Source organism: Bos taurus, chromosome 4 (assembly GCF_002263795.3).
Source record: "Bos taurus isolate L1 Dominette 01449 registration number 42190680 breed Hereford chromosome 4, ARS-UCD2.0, whole genome shotgun sequence".
NCBI classification, from domain to species: Eukaryota; Metazoa; Chordata; class Mammalia; order Artiodactyla; family Bovidae; genus Bos; species Bos taurus.
The window spans coordinates 118,675,850-118,689,009 of NC_037331.1; the positions used below are offsets into that span (position 1 = coordinate 118,675,850).

The following is a 13,160-nucleotide window of genomic DNA, read 5'->3' on the forward strand; positions in this document are numbered from 1 at the left end:
TGGGGTTTGGGGAGGAGGCGCGTCTGGAGAAGACAGAGGCAAGGCCCCGCGCCCCTGCCCAGCACCGAGCCCAGGGCCTGGGGACCGGTTACCAGGGCAGCAGCAGCTGTGCTCGCAGCCCCGTCGAAAGAGCAGGGCTTTCATTTCGGGAGCATCGTGGTCGTCTTGTCCTCCCCCGGGGCAGGGGGACTGGAGTGGGGTCTGCGGTGGGCGGGGCAGTCAAGGGGCGCTGGCGTGGATGACCCCGTGGGGTTCGCGGGCCTGCAGGGGCTGCGCGCTCACCCCTGGGGGGCAGGGGGTGCCACCACCACCCGGGTCCCCGTTTCCCACTGTCACTGGGCTGCTGCAGCCATGCCCTCAGGTAGGGCTCTGTGACTGCAGAGAAGGAAGCCGGAACTTGCTCGGTGGCGGCTGCCACTTGTTTTCTTCCGGTGTTCCTGGTGTTCCGATCACATGCAGAACTTCCTCCTGTTTTTGAAAAGACTGATAGAAACACAGCCCCTGAGCGCGGAGGCACGCGCTCGGCCGTGTGTCTGCCGTGACAAGTGACCGTGTGCGGGGGTCCTTGGCTCAGAGCTCCAGCGGCGCTCTGGCCTGAGCGGGGGACGCGGGGAGTCTGCCGCCTCCATCGCGGCAGGGCCCACGGACGGCCCTGCCCTCTCCCCGGGGCGATGCCCACGCAGCATGGCCCCGCTGTCGCCCCGGGGCCGGCGGGGGGCTTTTGGGATCCTTGAGCACGGCGAGGCCCAGCCTGGTTCCCCCTTTCTCTCCGCGAGGCTCAGCTCCGGCCCCGCTGGCGCGAGGACGCGGCCCCGGCCCGGCTCACGCGCGTCTCGTCCTTTGCTTTCAGGTGTGGCCGACGAGGACGCCTTCGCGGAGGAGTGCCTACGACGAGGCCAGAGCGCGCTGCCCGCCCAGCCCGCCAGCTCCAGCGCCCGCTCGCTGCGGCCGCCGCGGCCCGCGCCCCCTCCCCGGCCAGCGGCGCACGCCGCGGGGGAGGACGAGGACGCGCCGGGCGCCTTCTGCGCAGGTGTGCACCGGGACCCCGCCCCCCGGCCGCCGCGGGGCCCCCGAGGACCAAGACGCCTCCTGTGCTGCTGCGTGCTGGCCTGACGGGTGGGTGGGGGCGGCTGGGCGCGGCCACATTAAACGGGCGCCAGGCTCCCAGCACCGCATGTGTGTGTTGTCTCGGCAGAGCCCGCGGGCACGGCCTGCCCCCAGGAGCCCTCCGTCTGCGGACTGAGCCCCGCTGCCCGCCCTCGTGCTGATCACGGGCGCGGCCTTGGGGCCCCCTGCCCCCGGGGGCCCTCTTGCCGCGTGCCGGGTGCTGACTTGGCCCCCCCTATCCCAGGGGAGGGGTCCTGCCCGGGATCACACGGGCCCTGCTCCTCCCTATTTCAGCTTCTGGACCCGACGTTATCTTGGGGTCCGGGGTGGGGGGAGGATCTGTGAACTGCGGTCCCCATAGAAGATTCTGGATCACGTCTGAGGGCACAGCTGTGTGCAGGCTGGACCTGGCTGAGTCTGGAGCCAGGCGTCGGGAATCTGTAGTTGGGGTCGCTCCTCAGTTCTGAGCGATCGTTTTGGTTCTCAGGGCCAGAAGTCGCCAGGTTGACCACAGCTGGCCATGAGATGGAGGGCAGGTGGCCCCTCATCCGCGGGGTCAGAATGACGTCTCAGTGAGGTTGGCTCTGCACCTGGGGCAAGGCAGGGACCCGGGAGGACAGGGTCCGCTGCTTTCTTCTGGAACTTCCTGCTGGGCGCTCAGTGCCTGTAGCCCCCCTGGCACCCCCCTCATGTGGAACAGGTCCAGGTCTGCCCCTGAGGACAGGGCTTGTCCTGTCCGCCCGCTGGACTGTGGGTGTGCTGGGCCCCGAGCCAGGTCTGCAGAGCCCCAAGGATGGCAGACACCTTTCTCCTGGGTGGTCGAGTGAAAAATACAGGCGGATGGAAGGGCTGGGTGAGTTCAGAACAGGCTTGCTGTGCCTCGCATGGGCCTGCGGGCGTCCTCCCTGGGTTCATTGCCACCTCCTGGCCCCGATGGCACGCAGGCTGGACGTGGTGGGGGACAGCGCCATGAGTCCAGCTTCCCGGACACACAGGACTTGATAGGGGTCTTGTGGCTGGAAGGGGTCCCTCTGTTTGGAAGGACCTGCCTCCCGCGTGGGGCCCAGGCCTGCCTCGGGGCGCTTGTCTAGATGTCTGGTCAGGAGGTGGAACCGGGGCCCACGGTGAGGCCTGTGCAGCCTGTGGGTAGCAGAGGCCAGGCCTGTGCAGGGGAGGGCAGTGGCTGCTGCAGGGGGTCTCGGGAGAGGAGGATTCGGCAGGAAAAGCAAAGTGACTGGGCTCTCACGCTTGGCCAGGTCCCGCCCAGGTGCCTGCAGGTGGGAGGCTGTTGACACCACGTCCTCACACATGCGGCACGCAGGGGGGCTCCGTCTCTGCCAGGTGCTGCTCCCGCCTGTGTCCTGGGGCGGCCGGGGGGCCTGGCGGACGCTGGCGCTGCAGGGCCGCCTCCTGCTGTTCATGCCCGCCTCCCGTAGTGAGCCCCGAGGCCTGCAGCAGCGTGCCAGCGTGAAGCCACCAAAGGGTTCAAGATAGGACGTCTGTGTGACTGGTGTGACCGGAGTGAGCTCTTTGACATCTTACTGGGAGATGACAGAGCTGCTTGCTCCAAAGGAAGGTTCCAGAAACAGACAGTGGAAAAGGTTGCTGGGTCGCAGGGCAAGCCAGGTCCCCAGCAGGTCAGCAGCCTCTGGCGCAGTGATGGAACCTGCTGGGCGCCCCCATCCCCGAGATAAGCTGCTCCCGGGGGGCATGCTCCCGTGTGGTGGGGAGGGTCCCACGGTGACTTCGGCCAGGTTTCCGTGTTCTGCCTCGTTTTCTTGGGAGTGTGTGGGGAGGAGCGCGGCCCCCACAGTGTGTCTGGTGCCCCACCCCCCATGAGGTGTGTGAGGGGCTGGTGGGCGGGTTCTGATCGTGGGCGGGTTCTGATCGTGGGCGTGTGCTCAGCCCTCAGGGCTGGACTTGTGGGTCCCAGGAGGGCCTCCTGTGTGGATGGCCTGGCCCGTGTCGTGTGGTTCAGGGTTGGGCCGGTCTGCGGGGGGCATGGGGCAGCTCTGTTCACCCTGATGGCCCCTTCTTGCTGGCGCTCCTGTCAAGTGCGGTGGCCAACCCAGCTTTATTCAGAGGGTGCATCGCACGCCTCTCGGGACCCGTAAACCGGACAGCGAGACGTGGAGAAAGGATTAGTGTTCTCGATTTATGGATTCCACACACACCGGGGGTCTGTCCAGAATGTGGAGCTGTTAGAAACGAGAATTGACATTATTCAGCATGAAACAGAAACTCCTGAGTTAAGAGCAGCACCGGTCCTTTACCTTCCCAGACCTGGCCCGGGCGTTGCGGGCCCGCCCACCGGCTGTTGGTTCTGAGAAGGGGGTCCCCGAGTGGGCCCGCCCACCGGGTGTTGGTTCTGAGAAGGGGTCCCCGAGTGGGTGCAGGGCCTGTGAACAGACTGGGGCCCCAGTGGTTTCACTCTGAGCCGCACCTGCTGCGTAATATGAAACCCAAGGACGCTTAGGTGGCCTCCTCAGGCTTAGGGGCCCACGTGTGCCGGCTCACAGACCCGCAGTGACGCTGGTCTGGTTCTGGGCAGGATTTTCACAGTGGTCTGTTCTCCCCCAAACTCAGCGTCCCACCCCTTGCGTCCATGTGGACGCGCACACGCCCTGAGCTGTTTGTGCAGAGCGGCCCTGGGCGCCTGGTTCCAGGTAGAACCCCAGAAGGCGAGCGGATTGGGCCCTCGTCCCCCCCAGCCTCGGGCAGGCAGGAAGGCGGGACGTGGTCACCGCTGGGCTTCTGCCTGCAGAGGGGCCCCCGGTGCCTCGGGGCGGGGTGTGGGGCCGGGCGTGGGGCGGGGGGCTCCCGGCGGCGGGCGGGCACTCGGCCTCCGGGACCCGGGGTGCTGGTGTGAGAGGCGCTCATCGCCAGGTATCGAGTCAGCTCATGTCTCCGTTGGGCCTCCGATACGGAGCAGGCGGAGTTTGCCGTGTGGTGTGTCTCGTCAGCCGGGGAGGGGACGTTTAGAGACACGCGCTGCCGCCCTGCAGGGTCTCACACGCCTGTCTCCTTAGGATTCAAAGAAGGCGGCAAGAGGAAGAAGCCGAAGCACAGAGAGGAGTCGAAGAAGAAGAAGCCGACCAAGGGCCCCCTCTAGACGGCCGCGGCGGAGCAGCCGTGTGCACGCGCGTGCGGCCCGCGTCCTGTCTGGGGCGCCCTGGGGCCGGGGGGCGGGGGGCGGAGCCGCGCGGGGGGAGCACTGGGGGCGCACGGGGGCCGGGGGGCGGAGCCGCCGGCCGCCCCTGGCCCTCCCGCCGCGCCCGCGTCCCCTCGGTCGGCCGCGGCCCCCCGCTCTCCGGCGCACACGCGGGGTCCTGCCGCCTTGGCCGTCCGCGGCCCGGGTGCGTGTGCATGCTCTGACACGCCCTCTCCTTCTGCCGCTGCGTGTGTGAATCTAGGCTCCATTTAAGCTCAGGGCTGTGTGAAGGTGACCTCCGACCCCGGGTGACCCCTCCCGGACCTTCAGGGAGCCAGACCTTCCCCAGGCGACCTGGCCGCTCGAGGGCTGGAGTCGCCCTCACATTGACGGTTTTCATCCCCGTCCTCTGCACGCAGTCCGCGTTCCACCTCGGCTCGCCCATCTCCTCCTGGACCCGGAGCTGTTCTCCTGGCAGGAAGGTGGGAGTCTACAAGCTTCTGCCCCGCGGGGCCACCTCCGGCTCTTAGTGTGGGTCTGGGCTCATTGGGTCCTGAGCACGTGCGCTGAGCTGAAAACTAGAGCTTAGGGGAGCTCCCCGCCTCGGGCAGGGGTCCCCAGCTTTTTGCAGCCGCCCTGGCTGGGCACCGAGGGCTACGTGAGAAGCTTCCGCGGGGTTTTCACAGGCCAGTGGCCCTTTCCCAGGGGCCCGGGCGTGCGGGGTGGCTCCGTGAGCGTGGGCACCTGGAGCAAGCGTGATGTGTGTGGTTTTCGGGTGACCGTGGGGGGAGGTTGTGCGGGGCCCTTGGGGGGTAGAGTGGACAGTGTTTGATGCTTAGTGTGGAAAATGTAACCATGAAAGCATAACGGATTTTAAGTGCTACCCACTTGAATAAACTGTAAGCGTTATTGACTGACACTTGGCATCGTTTGTGAACCCCAGTACTAGTCATTAAACAGAGCAGCTCTTCTCCATCATCATGAGGGATCCAGTGAGGTTTTGGGGTCTAGACCCTGAAATGTGCGACCGCAGGGGGAGGCATCCCCACCGAGCACGGGACGGTGAGACAGCGGCCTTGCCGACGTGCGGGAAGGCGCGGGCGGTAGGAGTCCGTCCTGGCGGACCGCGGTTGCACCCCAGGCCGTAGGAGGCGGACACGGCTCAGAGTCGCCCCCGTGAGGACCAGCCCCCCTCACGGCCTCTGGCTGGGGTCCAGGTCAGCGGGCCACACCCCCGAGCATCCTGCTGTGGGGACCCAGGACAGGGCGGTCATCTGGAGGCCTCAGCCGGCCGCCGCGCCTCCACGTCTGTCTCCACGAGGCCCTGATGTGTGGGCGGCTCCTGAGCGAGCAGGGCGGCGCCCAGAGGCCAGGAGGGCCAGGTGGAGGAGGGCGGCGTCCGTCCTGGGCCTGGTGGGCCCCCATCCCGGGGAGGCAGGGCCACGGGAGGGGTCTGGGCCCAGCCCCAGGAGGCCCTCCAGGCACCACCCCTTCTCCGGTATTGGGCTGAGGACCTCACCACAGCAGACGCTTGGAAACGTTCGTTTTGAAAGCAGTGCGCTTTCCCAGGAGAGGCATCATCGGCCCCTGTGTCCCGTCCTGTCTGTCGGGGCAGCATGGAACCAGGACCCGTTCCTGGGGAAACTTCCAGACTACCGCCGGAGCCTTAAAGATGTGGGCCCCAGTGACATTAACAGTCATGCCTGATGTTTTGCCAGAATGAGGTTTTATTTTGTAGATCAGCAGGGGGATCTAGGACCCCCAGACTTAGGGTCCAGACCACGTCTCTGCCTGCCTGGGGGCCCACCTGGCACGTCCCAGTCTGAAGCGCGTCCGGCCCCCGTGGGTGTCGTCTGGAGGGCCTGAGGACGGCCTGGGACCAGAGTGGGCGAGGACCCCTGGGGGTCTCCCAGCCCAGGTGTGGGGGGAGCAGGCGGGGCCCTCAGAGCATGAAAAGTGCCCACTGTGTCCCCCCTTCCCATCCTCGCGGACAGGAGTGGACGGCCCCCACCGAGCCAGCAGAGGCCGGGGGCGTGCTGGGGGCCGGGTCCTTCCCTTGCCCCACGCCGCCCCCCTCCCTAAAGAGCCCCCTTGGAGCTTCCCCGGGCGGGCCCCCCGCTGGCCCTCTGCTGTGCCCGCCTGGCCGTGGGGGGTCGACCTGGGGACAGGCCCCTGGGAGTGCGGGCTGTCCTGTGAGGCAGCCAGGTACCCTTGCTGCCTTCTCAGCCAGGCCTGAGGTCCCCACTCTTCCGAGACGTGCAGGCCTGTCACCCCGTCGAGAGCAGGGGGCCCGCGTCCCACCTGGAGGTCTGGGCTATCATCCCCTGGCCCACAGACCCTGCCCAGAGGCCGTGCACCCCCAGACAGCCGATGTCCCACCACCCCGGGGCTGCCCCAATGGACGCATGTGAGCCGCTGGCCTGCCCCTCTCACTGGGCCGGCAGTGACGGAGCCAGAGGCCTCGGCCAACAACCAGAGACCCTGACAGCCCTGCCTCTACCGCAGAATCAGAGGGGCCTGGCCTGGGACCCTGCCAGACCACCAGCGTCCAGCCCAGGGCTTCGCAGGGGGCTGCTCAATCTGTGTATCTTGACGAACTGAATGAGTGAATGGATGAATGGCTGCATTTGCGTGGTCAGGCTGAGGAGCCCGGCTCCTTGCCTGCAGAGGAGCTGACCACGGGCCTTGAGCTGCTTGAAGTTTTGTTTTTTTAGTCCCGGTGAAATACTGATGTTCAGTCGCTCAGTCGTGTCTGACTCTGCCACCCCATGGACTGCAGCACGCCAGGCCTCCCTGTCCATCACCAACTCCCGGAGTGTCCTCAAACTCATGTCCATCGAGTCGGTGATGCCATCCAACCATCTCATCTCTGGCGTCCCCTTCTTCTCCCGCCTTCAATCTTTCCCAGCATCAGGGTCTTTTCCAATGAGTCGGCTCTTCCCATCAGGTAGCTGAAGTACTGGAGCTTCTTAGCATCAGCCCTTGCAGCACTGATAACGTGAATTTACCGTATTAAGCAGTTTTCACTGTGTAGCTCAGGGCGTTCAGCACCTTCACACAGTTGGGCAAACATCACACCATAGTTCCCAGACATTCTCATCTTCCCAAAGTGTCCCCGTCAGCACGACCCTGCCCCGTCCTCCTTCCTGTCTCTGAGTCAGGGGCTCCAGGGCCTCCTGTGAGGAGAGGCCCACATGGTCTGTGCTCCTGCGACTGGCTCGTGGCCCCGAGCAGGCCCATCCCGGGGGCTGAGGAGTGTCCGTGTCAGGGGACCATGCCTTCCTATCCATCGGCCCCAGGAGGGCTGGATGCCTGGGTTGCTGTCGCTGAGCTGCGAGCCGCCTGCGTCCTGACGTCTGAGCAGCAGGGCGTCCCTCCTCCCGGGGCAGCGCTGGGTCCACTCTGGCCTCAAGTGGCAGCTGGCAGGGCTGTCCTGCCGTCTGGGCATCAGGGGTCCTGACCCGGCCTGTCCGGCTGCCCTCCTCCCACACGCCGCCGGCCCTCAGAGCAGGTCCCCCACTTCCGCTGCCCCCACGGCTTGGCCAGACCCCGCTGCCATGCTGGGATGCCCCAGGTTTTCTGTTCACTCTCCCTGTGCCCAGGGCACTTGGCCGCACCCCTGACTGCCACATCCACGGGGGTCACGGCTGAGTCTGCGGGGTGAGGACGGTGGTCAGGAGCTGCCCCGTGTTGGGGTGGGGGTCAGGGTCGCGTGTGGAAGTGCCGTCTCACGATTGGGGTTTCCGCCTGGCTCAAGGCCACCCTCGGCAGAGGTCACGAGGGCCGATCAGCGGGTGGGCGCCAGCCCTGGACCTGCTGCTGACGGGCGCCCAGGTCTCAGGTGGACCCCCCCACTGATGCTCGTCAGAACATGGCTCAGCTGTTCATCAGCACCGCTGGCTTCTTTCCCAGGAGAAGCGGACAGACTCCGCCCATGCCCGGGCCCAGCAGCTCTGACCGCGGCCCGGAGCGGGGGCGGGTTGACGGCGCGGCTGTGTTCCCTCAGCAGCCCCGGGGACGCGGCTCCCCAGGGCCCCAGTGCGTCAGGCAACTTTTCACCTCTATGTCCGGGGTTTCATATGTTTCACTTGATCAACAGCATTCCTTTTTAGTGAAGAAGCAGTATTCCGTTTTATGGCACAGAAATGACTTTCTCTGGCCGAGTAGCCGTTCACACAGTGACCGGGTGGCCCCGGACGACAGGGCGATGGATCTTCTGTTCCCAGGAAAGGGTGCGTGATGTGTGGGTCCGGCCGGGCTGCGGGCTCTGGAGGAAGGGCCGGGGCTGGCCGGAGCGCTGGCCGTGCCGCTGGCCCAGAGGGCTCTGGGCGGAGGGCTCCTTGCTGCACGATGGGGCCCAGGCGGGAGAGGGCGGGCCCCGGGGAGACCCTGCGTCCACCTGCCAGGCCTCCAAAACGCAGCCCGTCCCCGGGGGCGGCCAGCTGGGGCCCTGCCTGTGTTCTGTGCCCCCCAGGACTGGGGGCCGTGGAGAAGGACACGGTCTGCCCGCCAGATCCTCCGGCTGAGATGTGTCCGCCGTGTTCTCCTTCCGTGTCTTCAGCTGGTTCTGCAGAGGCGGGTTTTCCCTGAGGTCCAGCGCGCAGCAAAGGCCTGGCACGCTGTGTGTTTTCCGACGTGTTAACATCAGTGCTCAGAATACTGCTTGTTTCCTGGCTTCCGCCAAGGACACCCAAGGTGACGGCTAAAAACTGGAGTCCCTTTCTCTGTTTAGTCTCAAATACCCGGACGCCCCAGGGCGCTCTGGGTGACCAGGGAGGCGTGCTTCTAGCCGGGGTCCTCCCAGGACGCGGAGCAGGAGGCTGTGGCCTGTGAGCAGAGGGGCGCGTGTCTGTGCTGGCCGATGCTGCAGCCGTCGGGACGCGCTCACGGCTGTTCGGGTGGGACAAGCAGGCCCCACGGCCTCACCTGGCTCCCGCCCCTCCCCGTGTCAGAGCTGCCCCCTGAGCTCAGGCCCAAGCTGGACAGAGGGAGCCAGGTCGGGGTGGGGCTGGGGGCGACGGGGTGGTTCCTCTGCCCACTCGCTCTCACCGTGAACACCCGCTGCGTCTTCCGGTGGCCTTGAGGTCCCGTCACCTGCCGCGTCATGGCTTCTGTCCCCTCCTCCTGGGTGCTCATCCCTGAGGAGCCCGTGAGGGGCTGCTCCCCCACCGTCTCCTCCACCCTTGGGCAGCACCACACAGGCCTGGTGGATGCCTGATGGGAGAGGAGCCTGGAGCGGGGCTCGGGGTGAGGGGCAGCACCAAGAATGCCTGCCGGGCCGAGCAGCCTGGGCGCAGGGCCAGGCCGGCCACAAGCATCCTGCTGCCCGTGGGCCACAGCTGCCCGCCCGCCACGCCCCCAGGCCCCATGTCCTCTGCAGGAGTCAACGATGGCCCTGGAAAGGGGTCCATGTCCCAGCCCCGAACCGTGAGGAAAATCGATCTTTGTAGACACTGTCCAACCAGCAAAGGGCCTGGCGGTGTGAGTGAGGGTAGCCCCAGAGCGGTGACTGGTGTTCTGAGGGAGGAGGGGGACACTGGGGGGAGCCCGGGGGAGCGGGGGCATGGCTGCCATGCCCTGGGTCACACCCTGGCCCCATCATCCTGGTCAGTCCATCATCCGTCAATCCATTGCCTGAGGGCCCTCATCTGGGAGATCCTAGCTTAGAATGCGGTTCCCGTGCCATAGCACTTCAACATCTCCACTTAAAAAACATCAAGTATTTCCTGGAAGTTCCCATGTGTCTATGTAGCTTAGAGGGAATTTTTCCTTATCCAAGGTCATCGCAGAGAAGACGGCTATGGCGTAATATTTCCTGTGGCCACGAGAGGGCGCCTCCATAAAGGAAAACGACTGGCAGGAGCCCCCGCCTCCCACCTCTGCCCCAACCAGCGGAGCCTGCACACACTTGCACATGCATGCACACACACCTGCACAACACGCACACATGCACACAGATATCCACACACATGCATACTTGCACACACACACACATGCACACAGGTATGAATACATGCGCAGACACATGCACGCACACACATGCATACCTAGACATGCACACACGCACACACAGGCATGCACGCACACACCTACACACACACAGGTGTGCACACATGCAGACACTCCTTCACACATGCACACGTGCAGACCTAGACATGCACACACATGCCTGCACACATGCACATGCACACATATAACAGACACGAGCACGGGCACACACCATAGAGTAAAGCAGTGAATCAGACTTTAATAATGTTGAAGTTAAAGCTAAAGTGAGTCCAAGTGGGGGCCACAGGGTTTCCTGTCCCCTGGTGGAATGTAATTGTTTTACTGGAGAGCAGGGAGCTTTCTCATTCAACACTTACCATCTAGTCTCATCGTGTTATAAATAACACATCAAAGGGCTCATCACTTCCAAAGGTAAAATTTGGCTCTACCGAAAGTCCTAGATTTTTTCCTACACTCACACGCCAAGAACATTTCTACATCTTTTACTCAAATAACATCTGAAAAATGGTAATTTCTAGTTTTCTGGGATAATGGGAAAAAAAATCGGTTGTTAATATTTCTATCACCTTCTAGCTAAAATAATCCTGTGACCCTCTGCACCCCACACCTGTCCCCGACTAGGGGGCAACAAGGAGAAAACGCCGAGTCTGCCCAAACCTTCAGCAGAGCATGGTCGTCGCGGCTGCCGGGGCTGTTCACGTGACCAGGCCCCCAGCATGCCTACCGGCTGGGAGCAAACAGGAAGCATGTGTCTCTGCCCTTGACAAAAGCTGTCTTGAACTGTTTCTGAAGCCTTTGGTGCAAACATGCAGCTGTTTCATTAATCCGAACTTTTACGAATGATTAGCTGTTTCTCCAGGGTGGGGTATAACATCCTCATACCGAACCCCTTGGTTTTGTGTGTCTTGTCACCTCAGCACATGACGTGTCTCGCTCCTGACACTGTGACGTCAGAGAGGGTGACACCTGGTGGCCCCGTCCTTGGCTCCCTGCCAGGCTGTTCTTGACACCGAGATGAAAAATTCAAGCTGCGGAAGAAATAAAGCAAAGGAGAAACAGGCAGAGGCCAGGCCCGAGCTGCCCCAGTCCTAACTAGGACCCCCCACCCCCACCGCGCCACGCAGTCCCACGTAAACGCCTGGGAGGACTGGGAAATCTGTGCGGCGCTCTGCCTGGCCTGCCGCGGCCTCGTCCTCAAAACAACCTCCTGATCCAAACTCAGATGGAGAAGACCCTCCGGGGTCACCAGTCAATCCAGGGAAACACATCCTTCTGTGAGATGGGCTTCCGGTTTTGTGCTGACGGCTGTGCGGGGTCTTCGCTGCGGTGCTCAGCCTTCTCTTGCAGCGCGTGGCTCGACTGCTCTGCGGCGCGGGCGAGGCCAGCACCCTGCGTTGGAAGGCGGATTCTTAACCCCTGGACCACCAGCGAGGTCTCTAGGCTTCCGTTCCGATGCCAGTCGACTGATTTATGGCATCGGTTGTTAAAAACATCACACTCCCCTGTGAACTTCAGTCTGACGCGCAGAGGGCTTACTGTCTGCCTTGAAAGCACAGCTTGTGGCAGTGAGGATGGGATTCAAGCAGCCTCCTGGATCATGGTGGCAGCTTTGCTTCATCTGGAGGCTCGAGAGTCTCCTGACACCACCCTCCCTGCTGAGATTCCAACCAGACCTTTCTGATCCCAGCGGGTTGGCAGGAGGGGGCCGGCAGTCACAGCGCCCTGTCGTCCAGATTCCAGATGAGGAGATAGAGGGTGGGCTGGAAACGTCTTCCCTCCGCCCCTGTGCTCTTAAATCTACTTTTTTCTAATCTTCAGCTTCATTGACGGGTCCTTCTCTGTGAGTCCCAGCCGTCTCGCGAGACTATAAATACAGTCTTAACTGCCAGCTAAATACATGTCATTAGAGCCAGGCGGCTAGCTTCGTTTCGGGTTCAGAGGCTGTTTGCACATCTCTGGAGTTCTCTTCCTTATATACAGTCTCTATGGTTTACAGACTTTGATGCAATGTCTGTCGTCCAATCAGAAGCCCAGGCTCCGCCCCCACAGTGGGTTCCCTGGCAGAACCAAACTCTCTGCACGTGTGTCTCCCCTTCATCCTGGCTGTGGACTTGCCAGAACTGACGCTCTGATCTTGGCACAGGTTATGTTTATCACAGCCGGCTTAGAAAGAGCTGGAATTAATTAGGGAATGTCTCAAATGTCAGTCATTCAATGAAACTGTAAAAAGTAAATTGTGGTCTTTGGCAAGCAACCATTTCATAAAATAAGATCCCTGGGATGAAATGGTCATTGCTCTGAAATATATACTTTTATTACTACTTTCAGGGACATGGATTAACAATCTATAAGTTCTAAATTTGATAGAAATAGTGGTTATTATAGCTGCCCCAGGAAATTCCCCAAGGAATTTCATGTCTGAGACATCACCAGAGATGGAGTAGTCATCAAAATGTGGTCGTTAGTCAAAATGTGGTGTAGTTAAGGGTGGGTGTGTGTGTGTGTGTGTGTGGTTAAGGGTGTGTGTGTGTGTGTGTGTGTGGTTAAGGGTGTGTGTATGTGTGTGTGTGGTTAAGGGTGTGTGTGTGTATGTGTGTGTGTGTGGTTAAGGGTGTGTGTGGCGCCTCCCAGGTGTTCATCACATTTTAAAAACCATTTATGAAGCGTTCAGAATGATAGATAATGTGGAAAATACTGAAAGCTGAAGTAAATACAGGGAATGGCTACCCACTCCAGCATTCTTGCCTGGAGAATCCCATGGACAGAGGAGCCTGGCGGGCTACAGTCCATGGGGTCGCAGAGTCAGACACGACTGAGTGACTAACGCGTACACGTACATACTTAGGCGAGCTGACCCGGGGCGGCCAGTGGCGGGGACGCAGCCTGGGTGCCG

The 13,160-nt window shown here is 62.6% G+C and overlaps 1 protein-coding gene across 3 annotated transcripts in view; it reads left to right on the forward strand.

The window, feature by feature from the left end:
* The window catches only part of DNAJB6 (DnaJ heat shock protein family (Hsp40) member B6), a 52,531-nt gene extending 47,356 nt beyond the window's left edge, over positions 1–5,175 (forward strand). For all 3 annotated transcript variants that reach the window (XM_024990472.2, XM_024990471.2, XM_024990473.2), the window contains 2 exons: positions 851–1,030; positions 4,137–5,175. In XM_024990472.2, the coding sequence (XP_024846240.1) occupies positions 851–1,030; positions 4,137–4,219 (263 nt within the window). In that variant the 3' untranslated portion in view covers positions 4,220–5,175. The remainder of the gene's footprint in view (positions 1–850; positions 1,031–4,136) is intronic.
* Positions 5,176–13,160: the final 7,985 nt, after the last annotated feature.